We start from the raw sequence: 22606 nt of genomic DNA, 5'->3' as shown, positions 1-22606 counted from the left end.
ACATAAAAATTCAAATTCTCATTTTCGTTTTATGTAGAATAGGTTCATTACCGTTTACGCGGCAGTATATTATAACGGCCTATCTTGATTGATGCTATGAAACACAGACATGAAGGTCATGGTTGAATGCGTTTCTGCTGACACGTCAATGCGTTACTGATCCACAATGTCAACGCATTACATACCGAGACACGATGGGAAAAACCAACAAAACAAAATCAAATTACATCGATTTTTAACGAAATTTTGATACCGTTCTAAAAGTTGGTTTCTATCGAATATTAAGTACTTTTCTACTCTTGTGTGGTAATATTTTTATCATTTTTGCACCCGTGTGTTCCCGAGTGGTCGCGAGTGGTCCCGTGTGGTATTTAGGCCTATATATATATATGTATGGATGTATATGTGTATATACATAAATATGTATAGCCTATATAGATGATTATTGTTATAAATTATTATTATTAATTATTATATAATATGAATAGGCCCAAAAGGATAAGAAAACGAAGCAGAGAAAATTAAAACTAATTGAAAATTATGTCTTATGAGAAAAGAGAAAAAAAGAACACTAATAAGTATAGGCCCAGAGGAAAAGAAAACTTACCTTAATAATTAGCGGCAACAACAATCTTACAGACAGCACAAGATCGTACAGATACTACAACAAATATCTTTTGGTTTGCGTACGGGTTGACCAAAATGACGTGTGTACGGGTTGACCAAACGTGGGTACGGATTGACCAAAATTTGGGTACGGGTTTGTTTGGGTACGGATTGACCAAAATTTGGGTACGGGTTGGTATGGGTACGGGTTTGTTTGGGTACGGATTGACCAACACCCCTCTAGCCTAGCCTGGCTCTCTAGGCTGAGGCCTTTACGGAGAATACCTTTATTTACGGACGGGTAGGCCTAAGGCCTAGTCTCCTCCTTCCTAGGCCTAGGCTAGCCAGGCTAGGGCCAAGGTAGGCCTAGTTTGGCCACCAAACAAAAAATTAACACTGCTGAGCAAAATCTCTCTGAATTCAACCTACCTACTATAATACATTTAGCCCTTAGGACTACCATTATCACAAACTCTATTTAGCTTCGACCACCACACACATGTAATAATTGTTGCACCGTTGCCTGGATGCCAAAATTCGAGCAGCGAAATATGGAACGCCGTTAGTATCTTCGGTTATGTGCAAACGCTTTATTTTATTTATTTATCCCAGCCAACAACAAACATAAAATTCGCCACTTACAGGAGGGAACACAAACATATTATGTGCAATCGCCATGACGTTATGTGGTTTGGTCATGATGTTATGTGGTTTCTCATTATGCTATGTTTTTTGGTCATGAAGTTATGTAGTTTGGTCATGATGTTATGTGGTTTGCTCATTATGTTACATAGTTTCGACATGACGTTCGGACGTCCTTGTGAGTATGTGAAGAAGTGTAAATAAGAAAAAGGTTGTACAAATAAGCTTTTGATTGGCCGAGAGCGAGCGGGAAGACCACACTAGTTTTATTACCACCACCGCGCCAGAGTTGCATTTCAAACAAGCAAAGAGTATATAACAGAAGAGTGTCCACTGCTATTCTTAATGCACGCGAATCAGCGTGACCCCCACCCCCCAATTCGCTGTGTGGAGAAAACTCCCCCAGCGTCTGTTGTGGATGCATGAGTTTCGCCGAGTGATGGCATATAAAAACAGTAATTTAACACCTGTGCATAAAGTCAAATTATTATATCCGTTTTTTTAACGAAATATAAAGGCAAGACTATAAGAATAACATTATATTATATTATTATATTATATTATTACATTACATTACATTACATTACATTATATTACATTACATTACATTATATTATTGGAAAGTATGCTATATATTTTGTGGGTTTTTAGAAAGTTTACTTCAAATCATGATAGTATTTTGAATGTTGATAATAGAAAAAGCCTGGTGGTTTATAAGAAAATAATATTTAATAGGCCTCCCTATACTAGAAGACGACTATTTATTATAGACATTCATCCATTCATGCATTGGTATTCCACATATGTAATTCTTATTAAATGAGAAAATAGTTAATGATGACCAAACCACATAACGTCATGACCAAATCCCATTAATATGCACTGACATTTTAAAAATTGTGTCAAAACACTGTTTTGACACTTGACACTGTCCCATTGACCTACGTTCCAATAGATAGTAATGAAAGTAATTAATTTATTGTGAAGAATACCCGTTGTTTCATGGGCTTAATTCGATGTGAAAAGTAATATGCGCAGTAGTCGGATAAATTACAATAAAACGGCACGTGAATTTATTTTATTATATCATTATTATTATTATTATTAGCCTATTACTATTAATATAGTTGTTGTTTTGTTAATATTAATTTTTTAACTTTCTTTTATTCCCTGACGGAATATACTCCTCTTCTCCGACCGGGTGGGGGAGGGGGGGGGGCTAGGTTTCCTCGACGATTTGCTATATCCCCCCAGCCCCTTTCTGGCTCCACCACTGCACCTCAGCCCCACCATGATTGGGGTGAGGTAAGAAGATTTGAGGAAATAGTACCTTAATGGCCGGAAATGACCGATTATCGCCCTATTCGTATCGTCAAAACCGTTCAACCGAGGACACAGTTAATCTGTTGCTTCATAGAGTGCTGCAACATCTCGAAGAGAGATAAACGATATGTTCGAATGCATGTTTATTGACTTCAGCTCCGCCTTAATTCAGTTATACCTCCTAGCAGGAGTGGCGCCATGACCTGCCCGACGGAGGGGCTAAAGGCCCCGACGTGGGGGCTAGTGGAGCGAATCGAGTCTCATTTGGCTGGGGGCCAGGATATTTGATGAATTATGGCGAATTTTATTACTTATTTGATAGGCATCGAGTTACTATAATATGACTTCATGTAGGCTATGCTTTCTAATATTGACATCAGCTTCCAAAAACCAAAACATTTTGAAAAAAGCAAGAAACAAAGAGTATGTAATGTAACCATCTAATTTATTTTCAAATCCTCTTCTTGAAAGTGAAATTCTATATATTTTGGAAATTTTGCATGAAATCTGTCAACCACGTTGTCATGGTCGCGGTTGTTTCACCTATCACGATTCCAACCTTCATGAGGCTATCTAAATGAGCATTTGTCATAACAGAACGCAAATTATTTTTAATTAGTCTCATTGAATTATTATTATTATTATTTATTATTTAATTATTATTATTATTATTATTATTATTATTATTATTATTATTATTAATATTATTATTATTATTATTATTGTGGTTGTTGTGATGAAAAGTTAACACAAACGATATGGTGGCAAAACGCTATAGCAGTCTAATTCTCAGGTATGCAAGTTCAAATTCTACGGTGCAAATATCTTTATGCGGGGATGTTCATCCAAACCCCGGACCTGAGGATGATAATCAACATCGTCAAATAAACACTTTTCAGGAAATAAAGAGTTGTAAGGGATTGACAATTGCACATATAAATATTAAAAGTTTATATAATAAAATTGATCAACTGCGTCTCATGATCCAAGAGACCCCACTTCACATACTTATGAAAGTAAACTGTCTGCAGTCATAAGTGATGCCGAGATTCACCTACCGGGATAGGAACGATAGGGATAGGAATGGCAGAGGCGTGGCAATTTACATTGCTGACTATCTAACATATAGCGAGGTGGTGTTTGACCAAGAGTTGAACAAGTCACTCGAATCATTATTGATAGACGTCTTAATCTCACCTGTCACCATCAGGATAGCTGCATTATACAGACCACCCAGTACACCAGTAATATTCTTTGAGCATTTTGAAATGTTTCTTAATAAGTACTGTGTACCACATGATTTGGTCATTATCGGTGATTTAAACATTGATTTTCTTAGGCAACATTCGAATCTACATAATCTTAGGAATATCATGGATATAGTTAACCTTGCACAGATAGTTACAAACGCAACCCGCACATCTGACGACGGTCAATCTTTAATAGACCTGATTTTGACGACCAACCGAGACCTGCACAATTTTACTTCAGGTTTGCCTTCTTTAGGCCTATTACGTGATCATGATTTTATTTTTACATCAATTAATATTAAACCACCAACATACTTCCATAACCAGCGAACATATAGAGATTTTCGATCTCTCAATTAAGCTAATTTCATTGAGGATCTAAAAAAACTTCCCTGGTCAATCATCACTCAGCTTGAGGTTGTTGATATTTGCTTACGTATTTTAATAACTTTATGAAATTAGTTATTGATAAGCATTTGCCAATCAAAACACGGCGTTTCAGGGCAAATATGCCTCAGTGGCCAGAGATAGGGAAGACATATTATCACTCATCCACGAACGGGACAGGGTAAAGCATCAAGCTAAGCTGTGAGGACCTTTGGAGTAAAGCAAAGGCCTTAGAAATAAAGTGAATAAGCTCTGTAAGAAGGCCACGATAGAATATTATTAGAACCACATTAATAACTATGTAAATAACTCTAAACAAATGTGGCGAGGACTCAGGCAATTTGTGACGTCTGGCATAAATGTTATGCCTGCTTCCATTACTATTAATGGAGATATTATTACTTCTGATGATGAAATTTATTTAATAATTATTTTATTAATGTACCACCTGAATTAGATCGGGCTCTTGATTTAACTGATATTGATCCATGCCCTTATATATCAACATTCATTTTCTTTTGGTTTTTGTGATGTTTCAACTGAGTTTGTCCTCGAGCAGCTTCGGGGTTCTAGTAGGCCTACGTCACTGGGCTTGGCCGCTTACACTGTCATCCAGTCAGGATTTTGAAATTGGCTGCCCCTGTTATTGCACCCTATCTGACACACATTTGTAACATTTCACTTGCTTCCGGTATTAATTTCCCAAAAGATCTTACAATCGCTAAGGTAGTCCCAATTCATAAAAGTGGCCCTAAATGCGTACTTAACAACTATCGCCCTATATCAGTGATGCCTATCTTGTCTAAAATAATTGAACGGGACGCCCACAATCAACTTTATGACTACCTTACGTCTAATAACATTTTTGCACCATCTGGCTTTAGAAAACATCATTCTACTTTAACTGTACTTACTAACACGTATAACAACTGGCTTGATGGTATGAATAGGGGCTGCCTTACCGGGTCGGTTTTCATTGATTTAAGAAAACAAGAAGATGCTCAGAAATGCAATTTTTTATTTTCTTATATGATTATGGGACAAAAACAAAATGTAACGAGTTGGTAATGGAGATCGAGAATGGGTAAAATGAAGAAATTGTACATAACTTGATAAGAGATGTTTTTCTCTCGATCATGTTTGTCGTAAATGGAAAAGGGGTTAAAAGTTATATTATTTAAACATTGTCTGTCATAATCATCAAATAAATGGACATGATAAAAACAGACACGAAAACACTTAACAAGAAAACACAAAAGAAGAAGATAAAGAATAAGTTTGTCAACAAAACTGACGTTGACAAAAGGGAGAAACGAATATGGACGAGCACAAACATTATCTACAGACTCCAAGGTTTAAGTTGAAGCGAAGAAAATCGATATGAAAGGCCATAGTAGTAAGGTACCGCGGTACAGCACAAACTTTAGAGGGCGTTAGGAGAAGAGACGCTATGACGTCATTTAATTCCTTTGTTTTAGAACAATGGACAAGAAGCGACGCTAATGAAATCATTTAATCCCTTTGTTTTAGAACAATGGACACGAAGACACACTAATGACATCATTTAATCTCTTTGCTTCAGAACAATAGAAAGGACGCTACTGACATCATTTAATCCCTTTGTTTTAGATAGTTATATCTACCAGGTATTCCCTTTGTTTTAGTCTCAATAGAATCTTACTTGTCAATTAAGATAGTGAGGTGCTGAAACCCCTGAAACTGAAAACAAAAGGTTATTCTCCAGGTTTCTAGTTCCTATAGAATCTAACTTCTTTAAATAACTAAAGTAAATTACAAAATTAAATTAAGAAATCTAAATACGAATAGATTTACTGACGTCATGTAATCTTTCTACATCTGCAGTGTATATATTTTGATGAAATTCTGGGATGTATAGAAAAAAAAATGTTACTACGTATGTAATTGTTAAACAGTATTGTGTGTTCTTTAGAAATTGTTAACAATGAGAGGGTATTGAAAATTGAGCCAAAAGGGAGATAATTAGGTTTGCCAGTGCTGGATTTACTGTCACAAACAAATCTTCTTCACCATAAAATTAATGAGGGTATTGAATTTGAAAACAAAAAGGTGATTATTAAGTCAGGTTAGGGGATTATTGGTGACTAAAAAATATTGGCGACTGTAAATTTGGTTACTAGTTTGAATTGCCCGGGTGAATGTAATTTGGTGACGTAGTGTGGAATGGACGATTTCTATTGACTCATGTAAAGAGCGATTTCTATTGGTTCAGAGATATCAGTGACCGCTGGTGACTATGGTTTGAATTACCCGCTTCTAACGTCATGTAATGACATTTCTGCCTGTAGTGCATACATTTAGATGAAATTTGGGGTAAGAACATAAGTTTAGTTGTTTCAACTTCATCAAATTAAGCAATTCTTTTACGTAATACCTATCCACGAAGATCGTGTTCAAAGTTGAAACATAATTTTGTTTTTAGAGGGAAAAAACATGAACATGGAAACTGAACGAATTGCACGAGAAATAAATTCAGGGTTTGTGGCATATAAACTAGGCAATGACATGGAATATATAGAGGTTATGAACAGTAATTTTTTTTAATATTGCAAAAGCATGTATGAAATGCACAATTAACATCTTTATGAATTAACTAGAAAAGTTTTGCTTGAATCAAATTTCGAGACGTTTTTCAAAGACATTTTAACAGAAATGTTTAGCGATAATATCATAAACTGGGGCCGTATAATTATGGTTTTTGTGTTTGGAGCGAGGTTAGCTGTTTTATGTAAAGATAGAAATAGAACTGATTTGATTGATCAAGTAATACAGAGTGTAGACAAATACGTGAAGACGGAATTTTTGGAATGGATTAATATCCAAGGATGTTGGGTAAGTAACTTTTTTGTATTTACAATTATTGCTAAGAACATTTAAATTGTGTCTATATACAGTATTATCATCAATCATTACTTAAAAAATTAAATTTGTTTCCAACTCTAAAGGCCTATATGTCAGCATAGAGGAGGCTCTTAGAGTGTTTGAAAAGAGGAATAAGATCATTGATGTATATATTGAAGAGTAAAGGCCCAAGGATAGGACCCTGTGGAACACCTGAAGTAACATTATGCCACTCCGATGATGAACCCTCGATGACGACTCTCTGCTGCCTACCATTCAAGTAAGGAGTGAACCATGAAAGTAAACTACCACGAATACCAAAATTGTGTCATTTGCGAAGTAACAGGGCATGCTTCTTACATTTGATGGCTTCATAGGCCCATGCAAGGAGACACGCAAGGTTGGTCTCCCAGGACCTACCGGACATAAGGCCATGTTGCTGATCAGCAATGTAGGAGCAATGCGAGGATAAATCGAGACAAGGTAGGCAGAAGAGAGACAGGTCGGTAGTTAATCGTCCTTAGGTCCTTTCTTATGAATGGGAACAATATTCGAGCGTTTCCAATATGAAGGAAAAATCTAGACTGAACTGATTTGGTGAAAATGTTATAAAGTGGAATAGACAAAGAGTCGGAACATGACCAAAGGACGATGTTACTAAGAGGGTCCCATCCTGAGGCCTTATGCTGCTTCACGAAGCTAAGATGAGTACGGATATCAGATAGATTAATAGAAATAGTGTCGAGGGTGCTCGTAGGAACCTCAGGAAGGTCCGGAAAGCCAACCGATGGGTCATCAGCGTCGCTAAAAAAGGAAGAAAAATGATTAATAAAAATATTAGATTTCGCCTGAGCAGTATGCGCACTTATGGTGGTATATTTTTACACTTGCCTACGCATCCAAGACCAGAATCATTTGGAATTAGTTTTCAATTCTTGAGCTATTTTGGCTAAGGAAGAATTATACTTTTGCCTGGTCATTGCTTTTAATTCACTTCGGGCCTTTTTAAACGCTTCCACATTTTGTGTAGAAGCGCATTTTTTCTATTTTACAAAACACTTTTCCTTCTTTAACAACATTGTGTAAAGTGTATAGTCATACACTTAAGTTTGCGCTTAGGGCGCACAACATGAACAAGATCTTTCAGAGTCGCGCTGACCAAGTCGTAAAACATTTCTACACTATCATCAATACTACTAGCAAGATCTAGGATATTCCATGGAATACGACTAAAGGTTTCATCAATTAAATTAAAATTTACCTTCCTGTAATTATACATGACAAGGTCACTTTCATGTGATTGAGTCGTACTACAAACAGATAATTTTATTGACTCATGGTCAGAAATAAAAATGTTTTCACCAACATAAACATCAGAAACAAGATTTATTTTTTATCATTGTTTTGACTAAAATGTACAAGATCAAGTACGTGGTTATTACAAGTTACGTTATAGTTACAATGTTCAAATTGCTGTCCATTAATAATTAAATCCAGGAAATGTTCACCGCAACTTTTAGGTGGTGCAATAGGTGGTTTTGAAGACCAATATATTTTAGGTAAATTAAAATCTCCTAAAAGAACGAATCTATGACTAGGACATCTGGCCATCGTTTCATCTAGAAGCGCCGAAAGAACTTCAATTGAATCCGGGCCTTGATTAGTAGGTCTGTAATAAGTTCTAATCATGAGCTTCTTTGTACTTGAGAATTTTACTTCGACCAACATAAGTTTTTTTTATCTTCCAATTAGGTAACTCTGCGAGTTCCGTATCTGTCAGAGGCAAGTAGCATAACACCACCACCTCTTTTCCCTATCCGGTCTTTCCCGTAGAGCGTGTAATCGTCCATTTCAAGTTCGGCATCTGAGACATTAGGATTAAGCCATGTCTCTGTAAGTGTATTAAATGTAATGAATTGATAACGTTTTGCAATAAGATGACTGGCTAATTCAGAGCTGTAAACATCCATCTGTTTTTTAATGCTGCGACAGTTCTGATAATAAAAGCTACTTTTAGCACACCTGCCACCGACATTGTTTGGATTCCTGACATTTACATTGTTACGTTGTGGCCCAGGATCCTTCTCTACATCACCATAAATTGTCAATTCGGGCCTGGAAGTGGCAGAATGTGTAAAACCTGAATAATATTTTACACTACTACCAAAATATTTTGTTTTATGTTGTCGATTAGTGATGCCATAAACACGAGATGCAAATGAAGTAAGCCTGGAACATTCCGGGAATCGATTATGCGGTGCCGTCACACACAAAATTAAAAGTACGTTAATATTCAACAGTTTTGTGCTTCAAAGTCAACAAAATATAATAAACACCAAAACTCAAAAATATAAAAAAGAAGCAAAAATGGTTTCAGGCACAGAGAAAGGCTTTATTCACGTAGAGCTTTGGCGGGAAACACAAACAAACGGTATCCCTTTAGCACCTTTAGAAACGTAGCATTTAACATCCACCCTAATTTTCCAATTGAGTTAAGACAGCTTTAAAATACAATAGCACGCTACAATTCGCTAGGCTCAAGGAGTGCCTTTCCTATAGCTATCTATTGGAACGGAGAAGCAGCCTGTGTCCCCCAATGAATGAATGTTCGAATACGATTTCAATGAGGCTAGAGAGCGATATTGCTGTACGTCTGCACCCGACCAGTAGCAGTGAGAGAGTTTGATCAATATTAAAGTAATGGTTTTCCTAGTGCAGTTGGGAAAGGGTTTTTTTTTTAATCAATATTAAAGTAATGGTTTTCCTAGTGTAGTTATATTTTCATCCTCATCAATAATATCAACATTTGCAATTGAAAACATATATTTCGTAGAATAAATGTATTCAGTTAATTAACACCTTAAGGAATTTGTACCGTATGTTATTATAACGGCTACCCCGCCAATAAATGACTTGCCGTGATCCTACATTTATCAAATTTAAATACATACAAAATGTTATAAAAACATAAACCATTCGCATTCACATACATCCCCCACCTCCCGTACACATGCACACACCCACAATGCGCACTCATAGATACAGCAGTTAATTATATATTATTTGGTGCCGTATTGTCGTTAACAGTATAAAGTGGGGTTTTTTTTCTTCCGTTATTCCACCAAACTGTAGATTGAATCCCCTTTGATATCTATCCATCCTTAGAATTTCATCTTCCATGTTGCCTATTTGATTCTGTTTCCCTTTCAATTCAGTTTCCATGTTCTCGATACCTGAATTACATTTAATCGGCGATATTCCTTCATCAATTCGTTTATTAATAATGTCAACAAACATTTCTTTTAGTTCCACTCGCAGGGCCCTCCGACGACGACGTGTCGGTTTTCAAGTCGGTGGTCGTGGGAATTTCAAGCTGACGTGGCTTCGGAGTTTTTTTTTTTTGTTATTTTTGATTTTGGTCTTGTAGCACTCACTTTTGCCTAATGGACAGCCTATTTTACTTAAAATTGAATGTCTAAAATATATTACAAAATTCCGTTCGATTTATTTCCTCCATTTGCTTGCTTGAAGGAGTTCAGAAAATATTTGTCGACACGCCGACGGAGCTCAGTTATTTCAAGCTGACGGTCGGAGCTCTGGAATTTCAAGCTAACGTGGCATAGGCTTTGTCGCGGTTTCTAGATCTCTAGGTCCCTGGATCAAGTCCCATCGCTGCCTCTCTCCTTGTGTTTCAACTAGAGGGCTGAAATACAAATTAAAATAGCGCACCATCTTTCGGATGAGACGTTTAAGCCGTTGGTCCCGTGTGCATTATGGCCCATGTGCACGTTAAATAACGCAGTACACTCTTCGGAAAGGAGTAGGGGATTTTCTCCCGGTGTACTGCCCAATTACCACCAGAAGGGCCCCACTTAAATAAGTCTTCTTCTAGACTTTCGCGGGCTATCCTTGGTGTTTACACCGAATAAATCCAATCCAATCCAATAGGGAGTTCGAAAAATCTGATATCGACGGAGCTCGGTTACGACACGTCCTCACTCACTAAATCCTTACTCACCAATTCCCATAATGCAATTATGTGTGGCTAGCAGCAGTGTCACAGCAAGCACGCTGGGAAGCTTTTGACAATAAACCAGACTGCACCATGATACTGTGAGGGCCTGTCAAAAGGTTTCGTCAAAAAAAATATAAGGAATCTCCACCAAACATGTTACAATTACTGGTAGTTGTATTTTTATTTTATTTTATTTTATTCAGTTATAAAAACATAAAAAAACAGTCAGCAATACAAGACTGAAACGACTATAATTACAATAAGAAACAACATACAAATGACACAAAAATTCTAACATTATTTTCAAATTCACAGTTCAATTACAATTAAATTTTAAAAATAGAAAAAATACAAAATAAAATTTAAAAAATAGAATAGATATAAAAAAAAAATAAACCACTAAGAATAAAAAAGAGATCATAATTTATATTATATATGTACAAAATTGACAATTCAATTACATTAATTACCAATTAATTTTATAAAAAATATTATTTACAAAATAATTAAGATTATCAAATCATTATTAATTACAAGTACAAGATTATTAAAAAATTACATTAATGACAAAATAAAATTTGATTTGTATTAATACGGCACACTCAAATATTTAAATCCCATGTTAATAACTTTCATCCTAACATAATCTTCTTTATACTAAACCTACTGATAACCATGAATTGTTTCAAGTGACACAGCTCCCCCTTAAGCCCTAATACCTTGTCTTTATCAGTGTCTACGTACTGTCTCTTATACACATCTAGATGTGTATAAGAGACAGTTGCATGGACGCACCTTCCATTGAGTGTGTCACTGATGGAAAACTGTAGTTCCTAATACATTTTTATTATTTATTATTATTAAGATTGGAAAAGTAAGACAATTAGTTGAATGTAAATCATAGTGAAATAATTTGGTTGACTTAGAACATATTTATTATTTTTCATGTTATCAAAAAGAATGCATTATTGTTTTCTCTAGATACAATTACTTAATTATTTTATTTAATTACTTATTGTATTTGAAAATTTCATGTCAAGAAAATCAGTTCTGACTTATCAAAAATTTTCTGCAAGGAATCTACATAAAAAAAACATTTTTTATTTTGTGTATATACATCTGATTGAATATCATACGAAAGTAATCGATGTGGAATGAGTACATGTTCTGCTTAATGGAACTTAGCGAGCAATTATTATACAGTATAAATATATAAAATGAAAATGATTTTCTCAACACTTTATTACGGTTTGCTTCATGCTTTCATTTCCTTGTGATTGGAAGGATCATCAAACAGTTTTGGTTGTAATGTTCAGCAGAATAGGGTAGTAACAGTACAGTATATGTTCGATTTGGTTGAAAGTCTTGCAACCTATAATATAGGCCAACCAGTTTCCTATTTGAATATTCCTGAGAAGCTCGCAACATGTTCAGATTATTAATATTCGGCTTATTTTATCTAAAATCAATTGGAACTATGTCGGTGCAGGAAGAAATAGGTAAGCAATTATGCCACTCATACAACCCGTTTCAAATCAACGGTACACAAACACCAAATACCACAGTTTGCCCCGACCAATGCCTTTGTAAGTACTGCCGCAAATACAGCACACCTTCAGTGTTCTTTCCGCACAAAGGTGACTGCAGGAAGAGACGATTGAATGATATTCCTACATCATCAATTCCTGTGGATGTAATCGACTTATATATGACCCAAAATTATATCGCCAAAATAAAGGACAAAAGCTTGGTGCCCTTCACTCAACTAAAGTTCCTGGATTTAAGTTTCAATAGCTTATCCTCGTACTTAATGGATGATCATATATTTGATAGCCAAGTTAACTTGAAGGCCCTAAAGCTGAATTTCAATCGTGCATTAGTTAATATTCGTAAGAGTTGGTTTCGTAATTTGGTATCCTTACGAAGTTTATATATCGAGCATTCAGTTGTAAAAACTCTCCAAAAAAGTTTGTTTGAAAATTGTGTTCAACTTCAATCAATCTCTCTTGGCGGAAATCAGATAGGTAAACTACCTATCAATTTATTTCACAACCTTCCGTTCCTAAACAATATCGATATTAAGTCAAATGACATAGGTTTACTTCCCTCTGATTTATTTCTTGGTTCACTGAATGTTACGCGATTTTTTGTGCACAACAACACGTTAACGACAATAAGTGAAAAGGTTGGCTTCCAGAACTTGACCAAGTTGAGTTTGCTGGGAATTATGTTCAATCCTTTAATTTGTGATTGTGACTTGGTATGGTTCCGTAAATGGATTAACCAAACAAATGCAACACTTGTGGAACTCGAGCACACTACGTGTAAAAACGGGAATGGAAATAGTCTAGTTAGCTTTGATGCGAACTCTCTAAGGTGCTATGATATTACAATAGCTGCTGTGATTGGTACCTGCTGTTCACTAGCGTTCTTAGTCGTTTTATTTATAATCATATACACGTTCCGGTGGGATATAAGGTAAGAACCAAGGAATGAGTGTTTTATAATTTACGTATCGTATAGAAGCTCAAATATTTAAATCCCATGTTAATAACTTTCATCCTAACATAATCTTCTTTATACTAAACCTACTGATAACCATGAATTGTTTCAAGTGACACAGCTCCCCCTTAAGCCCTAATACCTTGTCTTTATCAGTGTCTACGTATTATTACAGCAATCTGGCATAATCACTAGCCATTTTCTTAACAATGATTATCCCCTTAAATTTATTCAATCTCCTGTATTTAACGCCTCAGTCCGTTTCTGACCATTCCTTCTTAAACCCAAAGTTGATAATAACCGAATTCAACTCGTGCTTGACTACCATCTCAAAATAAGCTCTCTTACCCGAAAACTTAAAACTGCTTCATAAAGATAACTCAATTTGACAACTTTTCTTAAGACCTTCCCCTACTAGCCAAAAGACAACCTCCTAATCCGAAATGTATTCTCTCATATTACTAAAAATTCTCACTCTTCTGGAAATGCGGTAAATTCAGATGCCAAGTATGTAATTTCATGTGCACCTCTGATATATTTACAATTCCAAATACTAATATTATTTTTAAAACCGCCCCTAACCTGTGATTCATCTGACCTTATTTACATTTTATATAAATGTCTAATTGGAATATTATGTAGAAGAAACCGGCACTAAATATTGTCTGAAATTCAATAATAACAAAACAATCCATTTCTTGTAAGTTTCCATTTAAGGCACCTATTTTTTCACACTCGAAAGTTTCTCTTCTTTAACTTTGAAAGTGTATTTACATATATTTTAATAATATTATATAACAATAATAATAATAATAATAATAATAGTAATAATAGTATTATTATTAATAATAATAATATGGAAAGTGAAAATAAATTTGTTTGAAATTGTTAGTCAATTAGCAAAGACGAAAACATGTTAATAAAACTTTGTATACACAATAATCGAAACAACGTATGGGATATGATCTTTTAAATTGAATTTTTGTTGGCTTCTACTTGCATCTTTAGCTTTAGCTTATTTAAGTTTATTATCTTATATTAGGGCATTTGTGTTTTGATAGACTCGCGAAAAGGCCGCTTTCGGCGGCCTTTTTCTAGGCTGTGAGGTACTGGGGCGGGGTCCAGATATTCACAGGAGGGGCGCAGAAAGAAGAAAACTCCTGTATAAATAACATAAGAGTTAATGACTTGGGTAACCGTCTTCTGCCTTGTTACCCTCCCATATTTTGAGAGACTTAAAAGCCCACAATAATATTAGCCTAAAAATTGTTCTCATAAATAACCTCCCCACCTCCACCACCATCCCTAAAGAAGAAAAAAAAAACTGCTAATATTTGCCCAACCTCTGTACACCTTTTCGTCAGCTAAAGAAAGCACTCCAATATTTTTTTTTTCTCTTTTGTGGGGATTTCACCCACCTTTATTTCTTTCTCTTTTTGTTATTTTTTACATTTTTTTTGTCATCAACGACATAAAAAATATCAAGAATCAAGGAAATTAAAATTAAATTGCACATGATATGGGGGTCAGTCCACCATGGCTGACTAAATTGTTCAACTTCGGTTTTACGTGCATTATCATTTACGTTAACATTCTAAATTAAATCATTATCTCAAAAACAATTTTTGAAAAAGTGCATCCATTCAGAATTGTGTATACGATTTAGAACACATACAATGTGCAGATCCACTCATATACATATACATATATATGTATACATACGTACCTTATTATCATACACACATAAACATTTAATATTTAATTTTTTTTCTTATTTTTTTTAAATAACACCATATAAATTTCTCATATACATTTTAAGTTGAAAGAACCTGGTTTTGAAATTGTTAATATTTATAAACCTTGGTAGAGGTGTCTTAAGGGCTGTCTCTTATACACATCTAGATGTGTATAAGAGACAGAAACATCACTCCAAATTATTTCTTCGTTGAAAAACGTGTCCCATTTGCGTGTAGATTGAGATGGAATTGATTTTTCCTTAATAAAGCTTGCATAAATAGATTTTGTTTTAGACTTAACTATATTATTTATTATGTTACATTCGTTCGTAGCCATTTGCTAAAATTTGGAAATAACTTTTTCCTACAAACCTACAATTATTCAATTGGAAATAACTTTTATTAATTCCCACAATAATTTGGGACTAAGGTCTGTTTCATTAGCCTGTGTTTTTTGAATAATATTTATAATAGAATTTTGATAGTCAATATTATCCAGTAGGCTATTATTTAATTTCCAATATCCTGGCCCTCTTATAATTTGAACTCGTCCAATCTTTAACGAGATTCCCTGGTGATCCGTTAGGATAGACGGCCTTATATCGCATGACATAATGTCATCTTCATCAATAAGATTTTGTGAAATTAACCAGTAATCCAGCCGTCTATAAATTTTACTACATTTTCAACGCCAGGTAAATTGTGTTTTATGAGGATTTTTATTCCTCCAAGCATCTTTTAAATTGAAGTACTTCATAACATTTTTAATTGTAAACACAGATGTTTCTTTTCTAACCGCACTATTTTTTTGATCACAATTTCTATCCATGATGCAATTAAAATCACCACCAATTATAATGTTGTCTTCGTCTAAATTAACAATACTAAAAATAACATTACTCAGGTCTCTAAAATATGTACTCCTTGATTTACAATTGTTCGGAGCATTGACAAAAACATATATTTTACCTTGTATTTCTGCTTTTATAATTGCGTATCTTACATTTTTATCAATATATTCATTAAGTTTAATAAAGCTGAAGTCCTTTTTAAATATAATAGACACTCCTGCACTATTTGGAAAAACCAGTACTATGAATGCAAAAACCCTCCCATACTGCATTAAATGTATTAGTTAATTCATGAGTAAGATGCGTTTCTTGCAACAGTATAATATCTGCTTTTGGATCTTGACACCACTTAAAAATTTGTCTTTGTTTAATTTTGTTACGTATACCCCTCACATTTATGGATACACAATGAAAACTTACTTTATTCATGTTGATGTAAAAGCAATAAAAAACCATAACTATTTTCTCAATCATCATAATGCATTTTGCTTGACACAATTGACTTTAAATTTTACTAATGTATTACTTTTTTTTAGTATTTTTCTTACTTGATTTTCTTCTCCGTTTAGTGCCTGGTAATGCGGGTGAAATTTGTTCTGATTCGGACTGTTCTTTTGACTCGTACTTGTCATTCACTTTCGCTTTGCCTTGCTGTTCAGATGATGGTGCTGGTGATTTCATGAAGTGTGTTATCTTTTCTTGTTTCTTGTGACTCTCCTTTTTTCTGCCCTGTTCTTCAATCTCATCATCATCATCATCACTACTTTCTTCGCTATTCTCACTGGATCCCGAATCATCTTTCATGTCTGTTTCTATGCCCTTCTTTTCTATTACTCGCTCCCACATTTCTTGGATTAATTTTTCTCCTGAATCATACATTGCTCTCTTTTGTGCCCTTCTAGACCACAAGCATAACAGACAAGCTTGTTTGTACAATTGTTAGCGTTGTGGCCGTTCTTTAAGCATTTTGAGCATTTCACTCTATCATCCGTCTGACCATTATGAAAGAACCTGGTTTTGAAATTGTTAATATTTATAAACCTTGGTAGAGGTGTCTTAAGGGTTTCCGCATAGAGTACCCGGTCTCCATTCAGACAACTTGTTAGTTGACCATCTACTCTTAGTTTCAAACGCTGTATACTTCCTGTAATTTTACAGTTAAAACGCAAGAGCGTTTTCTTAATTTCTTCATCAGCAACTGATAGCGGTAGATCTTTAGTCAGTACACGTGTTGAGTCTACATCATATGGTAGATAAGGATTTTTATCATGTACTTGGACATTCCTACCTCGGATGTTTACTGCTTGTGTTAACAGATTCACCCTATCTTTTTGCGAATCTATATATATTCTCCACAAGTTTTTAATGCGTTGAATGCCATTAATGTGTTGGCTCTGCACAAATTTTACTAACGCTTTGTATATATCCTGTGATTCAACATACGCCTCTCCTTTTGTGTTGACATCGTTTCACCCAGTTCTGGGCTCCCGCTTCCAAAGCCACATGACCATTGGGCGCGGGCTTCAAATGGGTACTTGTCATCATTTTTACACGAACAAAATTTAGGTAATAGAAATCAATATATTTCAAAAAATCGTTTTCCTTGGATTTCTTTGGTAGAGAATACTTCTTTTTATGAACTTCCCGAAAAATATCTCAAGCAAAGACAAGAAATATATTAATATTTCTGCAGAGCAAGTATATTGAATACTCTCCTTGGGGAGTTGTATACCGCCCTCCTCAAAAATGGTAAAGCACTCTAATATGTTGTATTGCCATATATAACATAATATTCTAAAAGCATAAAATTGAATACTGGACAGTCTTTAACTATAATTTTAGAAAGACCTTTGCAAATGAAAATCAAATTATTACTTTGAAATAAAGAACATGAGCCAATAATAATTTTGAATATAATATTAAAGCAGGTGTAAGAGATGCTTACTGATGTAGAATATGGTTAAAATGGAATACATGCTAAAATGTTGTGATGGATGTAGACATTCTTATTCGTCATGTACTGACTTACTAGTATATTAGTGACTAACATTGTCACTTTATAATATATTTGAACAAACAACATATACGCGTTTGTATAATCCACACTGCTACGTTCCACTTACCTACCACATATTGAATAATCTGCTGCTCCTTTCACTGTACTGTACAAACGTAATATGAATAATGAATTCTCACATGTGTTGCTTTTGTAGTGTGTAGTATCCTCGTCAAATATTTTGTAGACTCGTGTTATTGTAAAATAATTTTTTAAACGATATTTTAATGGACACAAATAGGAACTCAATATATGCCAGTAATGATAAGACATTTAAATGAATGGTGCTACGATATATTTCTTCCAGAGCTGTGCACACATCTGGACAGTAAATCGGCATAAACTGTTTTTCCTTACTCAAATTAGTATAGTATATGATACAGGAATCTGCGTCGACTGCTCCGAAAATAATACGAGAGACTACAAAATGAGTGTCCACCACAAATTGACGGCGTACAGGTTCGATATGACGCATTGGTCCCCTACAACAGCAAAGACATTGTTTAGGTACTCAAGTCAGCCTTACCGAGTTCAACTTTCGTCTGTGCTTTGACTTCCGGGATTTTATAGTTGGTGGAGCAATTGCTGACAATATTTTTATATAATAGTCGTAAAATGTTAATAGTTGTCACCAAGAACTTTGGTAAGAGTAAATGGTGTTACTTTAAAATGGAAATGGCAAGTACACGTATGATTGACAATCACGAGGATATTTTTGTGGCTGTAATGTTAGAGCATGTGGCGAGTAGAAAGATGGCAACATTACTTTAGAAGATCTTAAGAAAGAAGACCTACATTGAATTGACTAAGCATCTAAACACTAAATATTTAACTTAAAAATACTTTGCAGAATATTACTCTATTACGTATCGCCGTCGTTTAACTTTCTTGTTTACTTATATTTAATCACTTAATATTACTTCCTAATAACAATTGTATACTACAGATTAGCATTCGTTATTTTGCCTAAGCTAAATGCAATATACCCGGAATAACGATCGTTTTTTGTTCAGGTTTTCCTTCTTTCCTGAACAACAAAAAGAACAGGACTAAAACAAATTGTTTAAACGCAAAGGTAAGCAGTAGAAAAATGGAAATGAAAATGAAACTAAAAACAGATAAGAGTGCAGAAAAATTAGAGTTTGCCAAAAAAAGATGATTTAAAACGGCGCTATTAAATCAATGGGAGACTCTCGAAAATATTGTGAAGTGAATTTTCATGGGTACACCTATTAAATTTGTAGCACCCCATCCCTTGTTATCTGGGCGTCCCATACTTTCTGGACGCATACATAATTTCCGGAACCCTGCTTTATTTGATCAAAGTCAGTTTTTTTTGTGATGTGTAGGTTATTTATGTATGGACTCTTGTCTAAGCTCAGTAGTGTTTATGTGCTTTAATTGGTAATTATTAAAATTCTTCATCTTTTGGTTTATCATCACACATTAATTCATCGTTCACATTGCTCTCTCATTGTCGAACAAAACACGTTTGGTGCGCGCATCTTTAATTGCAGCCCCACCTATCGCTCAGGTATATGCAGCTTTAGGTTTTTTGGAATATTTTTTTTCTTCAAATTCTATAGATTGATATGATTATATCTAATACAAAAGTAAACAAGCATAGAGTATATTTGTTTTCAATGTTATCTTGAGAGCAATATACAGACACAGATTATCTTTATTGTCATAAAATACATACTGTGGTACAATTCGTACAGTTTTCCTTCTTTATTGTAAATCAAAGTTAATTTTTTTGATGAATATCAGAGCCATGTCACAGAAACTTTAACACAATTAACCAGTGGGTTTATCTCAAAAAATCATATTCTTACGCATAGTACGTACCGACAATATAGTATATTTAATGTTGCGGTACACCACATTAATAGTTCTGAAATATCTGCAGAGAATTTAAACAGGCAAATACTTACATGCTTGGATAGTGAGACTTGATACTGTGGCGTAGGTTGTGAGGGGCCCTAGTTCAAGAGTACAGTCGGGGCCCTTGACGCATTCAAATTGACTGACCATGTCAAGTAAGATGTATACCACCGATGAGGTTAAGAGCAGGGTCCCTCCGATTTTTTTAATACTATTTTAACAATACATTTTGTTTCACTTTTAATTTTTAGATGTTCTTAGAAGGCATCTTTGAAGAGCCAGCTATTTGCTGGACTGAAAATAATGATAAAATGATAAAAAAAAAAAGAAAGAACATTCGATAGTTACTAAGATGGGGTATTTTATTTATCAGATTAACCATTAAACGATGTCAACAATTATCTTGTATATCAGTTTTATATACCTAAGCTAAATAAAATTAAATGAATCACACTTGACATCATTAGACTTACGTATGACCGTGATTATGTACAACACTTATCCGATAAACATGGCAGCAAAACACCTTTTAATAAATATCGTTCACTTAGAAACAAAATGCACGAGTAAAATTCGAAAATCCAAATCAGATTATGTTTCATCAGTTGAAAACCAATACAAACACGATCCCAAACGTTTGTTGGGGATGAAATACTTATCATCAAAATCTTGATTGTGAGTTTTAGAGATTATTTGGGTAACATAGGAACAAAAAACTCAATTACAGACAGTGGCGGATCTGGTTTCAAATTTAAAAGGTAGTAAAAAAGGTTGTCTCTTATACACATCTAGATGTGTATAGGTCCTCCACCGGGAAAATTTTGAATCGTAGATAGCGGGAAATGAGCTTTCCCGACTTCTGAAGTGACTTTTAATGAAATTCAAGGTTTTATCTCCTCTCTTGCAAAGGGTCAGGTAATTTTTTCTAATTCTTATTACAGTAAATAAGCCAATGTGTGTATACGCATAAAAAAAAAAAAGAGCAGTCATATGCGTCTTCTTTTCACCATGAATCGATGAAACTCAAAGAGAACGAGGGAGGAGGTTCGGGAAAATTTTGATTATTAGATGGCGGGAAATGAGCTTTCCCGGCTTCTGAAATGTCTTTTAATTACTTTTAAGTTCTTCAAAATGTTTTCCTCTCTTAAAAACCGTCAGGAAATGTTTTCTTATTTTTATTACAGTAAATAAGACTGTTATGTATGTATACATACATAAAAAAAATAATTGAGTATTTGCATAAGTATTCTTTTTTTCCATGAATCAATGAAAGGGGTCGGGGTCTGTAGAGCCCACAAATGTAAAAATCTACCACAAATGTAAAAATAACCACAAATGTCAAAATAACTGCAAATGTCATAACATGTCAACCACAAATGTAAAAATAACCACAAATGTAAAAAAAATCTCCCACAAATGTAAAAATCTGTTTAACCACAAATGTAGTAACGTTTCACCTACTAATGTAAAAATTTCCATTTTTACCTCAAATGTCATAACATGTCAACCACGTGTATGAAAAATTTTCCTAAGTACTTAAATCCTTAGAATATTGAAAGACCCTAATTAACTGCTATAGTAGAGCAGCTATAAAGCACCAAGTTGTGCATTTAGACAGGGCCCATCCAAGGATAAACTGCCATTTTTTCCGGTCATGGTTTTCTCGGCGGTTTTATAATCCTGACCCCATACTATTTGAAATAAACTTGGGGCCACTCAGATTTTTACCTCAAATCCAAAATGGCTGCCAAAATCCAAAATGGCCGCCAAAATTAAAGTTATTAGAGATATACAGCATATTTATAAGTGGAATTGTCACCTCAGACCTAAGCCTTCCAAGATCAATCAAGGGCCACAGAGAGTTAAAATCCCAGATGGTCGCCAAAATCCAAAATGGCCACTGAAAATCATAATTATTAGAGAAATGTAGCATATTATTCGGTTATGTCTATGTTTTCTTCAGTTGATTTGTCACCTGGTACATAACCCATTGAAGATCAATCGAAGGCCACCCAAAAATAGGCCTCAATCCAAAATGGCCAATAAAATTCAAAATGGCCGCAAAAAATACAATAAATTCCAAATTTGCAGCTTATTTATTGGTTCAAATGTCGATGTTTTTTCAGGGGATTTGTCATCTGGAATATAAACATTTCACGATCAATCGAGGGCCACCCACAGTTTGGTCTTAAATCTAAGATGGCCACCAAAATCCAAAATGGCCGCCAGAATTAACTTAATTCGGTAAATTTCGCCTATTATTATTCCCGTTAACGTGGATTTTTTTCTGAAACATGTACATTTGAAGTTTAAATTATTATTATTATTATTATTATTATTATTATTATTATTATTATTATTATTATTATTATTCATAGATATATATAGGCCTATTTATATACATACATATGCTATATATATATTCATATAAATGCATTATATATATTATATGTATATTATATATATTATATATA

General features: G+C 34.4%; 2 protein-coding genes and 1 pseudogene across 2 annotated transcripts in view; 1 reads left to right on the top strand and 2 right to left on the bottom strand.

Annotated features, from left to right (window-relative positions):
- LOC117113147 (intraflagellar transport protein 27 homolog) overlaps positions 1-1188 on the bottom strand; it is a 15091-nt gene extending 13903 nt beyond the window's left edge. The window contains exon 1 of the mRNA XM_033256399.1: positions 1036-1188. Within this exon, the coding sequence (XP_033112290.1) occupies positions 1036-1069 (34 nt within the window). The 5' untranslated portion in view covers positions 1070-1188. The remainder of the gene's footprint in view (positions 1-1035) is intronic.
- Positions 1189-12580: 11392 nt separating this feature from the next.
- Positions 12581-19019, top strand: LOC117113125 (annotated as a pseudogene).
- Positions 19020-21897: 2878 nt separating this feature from the next.
- Positions 21898-22606, bottom strand: part of LOC117113116 — an 8915-nt gene continuing 8206 nt past the window's right edge. The window contains exon 2 of the mRNA XM_033256361.1: positions 21898-22032. Within this exon, the coding sequence (XP_033112252.1) occupies positions 21978-22032 (55 nt within the window). The 3' untranslated portion in view covers positions 21898-21977. The remainder of the gene's footprint in view (positions 22033-22606) is intronic.

This window comes from Anneissia japonica, unplaced genomic scaffold (genome assembly GCF_011630105.1).
Source record: "Anneissia japonica isolate Jap-2015-1 unplaced genomic scaffold, ASM1163010v1 scaffold1812_len1207588_cov181, whole genome shotgun sequence".
NCBI lineage: Eukaryota > Metazoa > Echinodermata > Crinoidea > Comatulida > Comatulidae > Anneissia > Anneissia japonica.
Note: the sequence above shows the minus strand (reverse complement) of the source record. Positions and strands in the feature narration are given on the sequence as shown.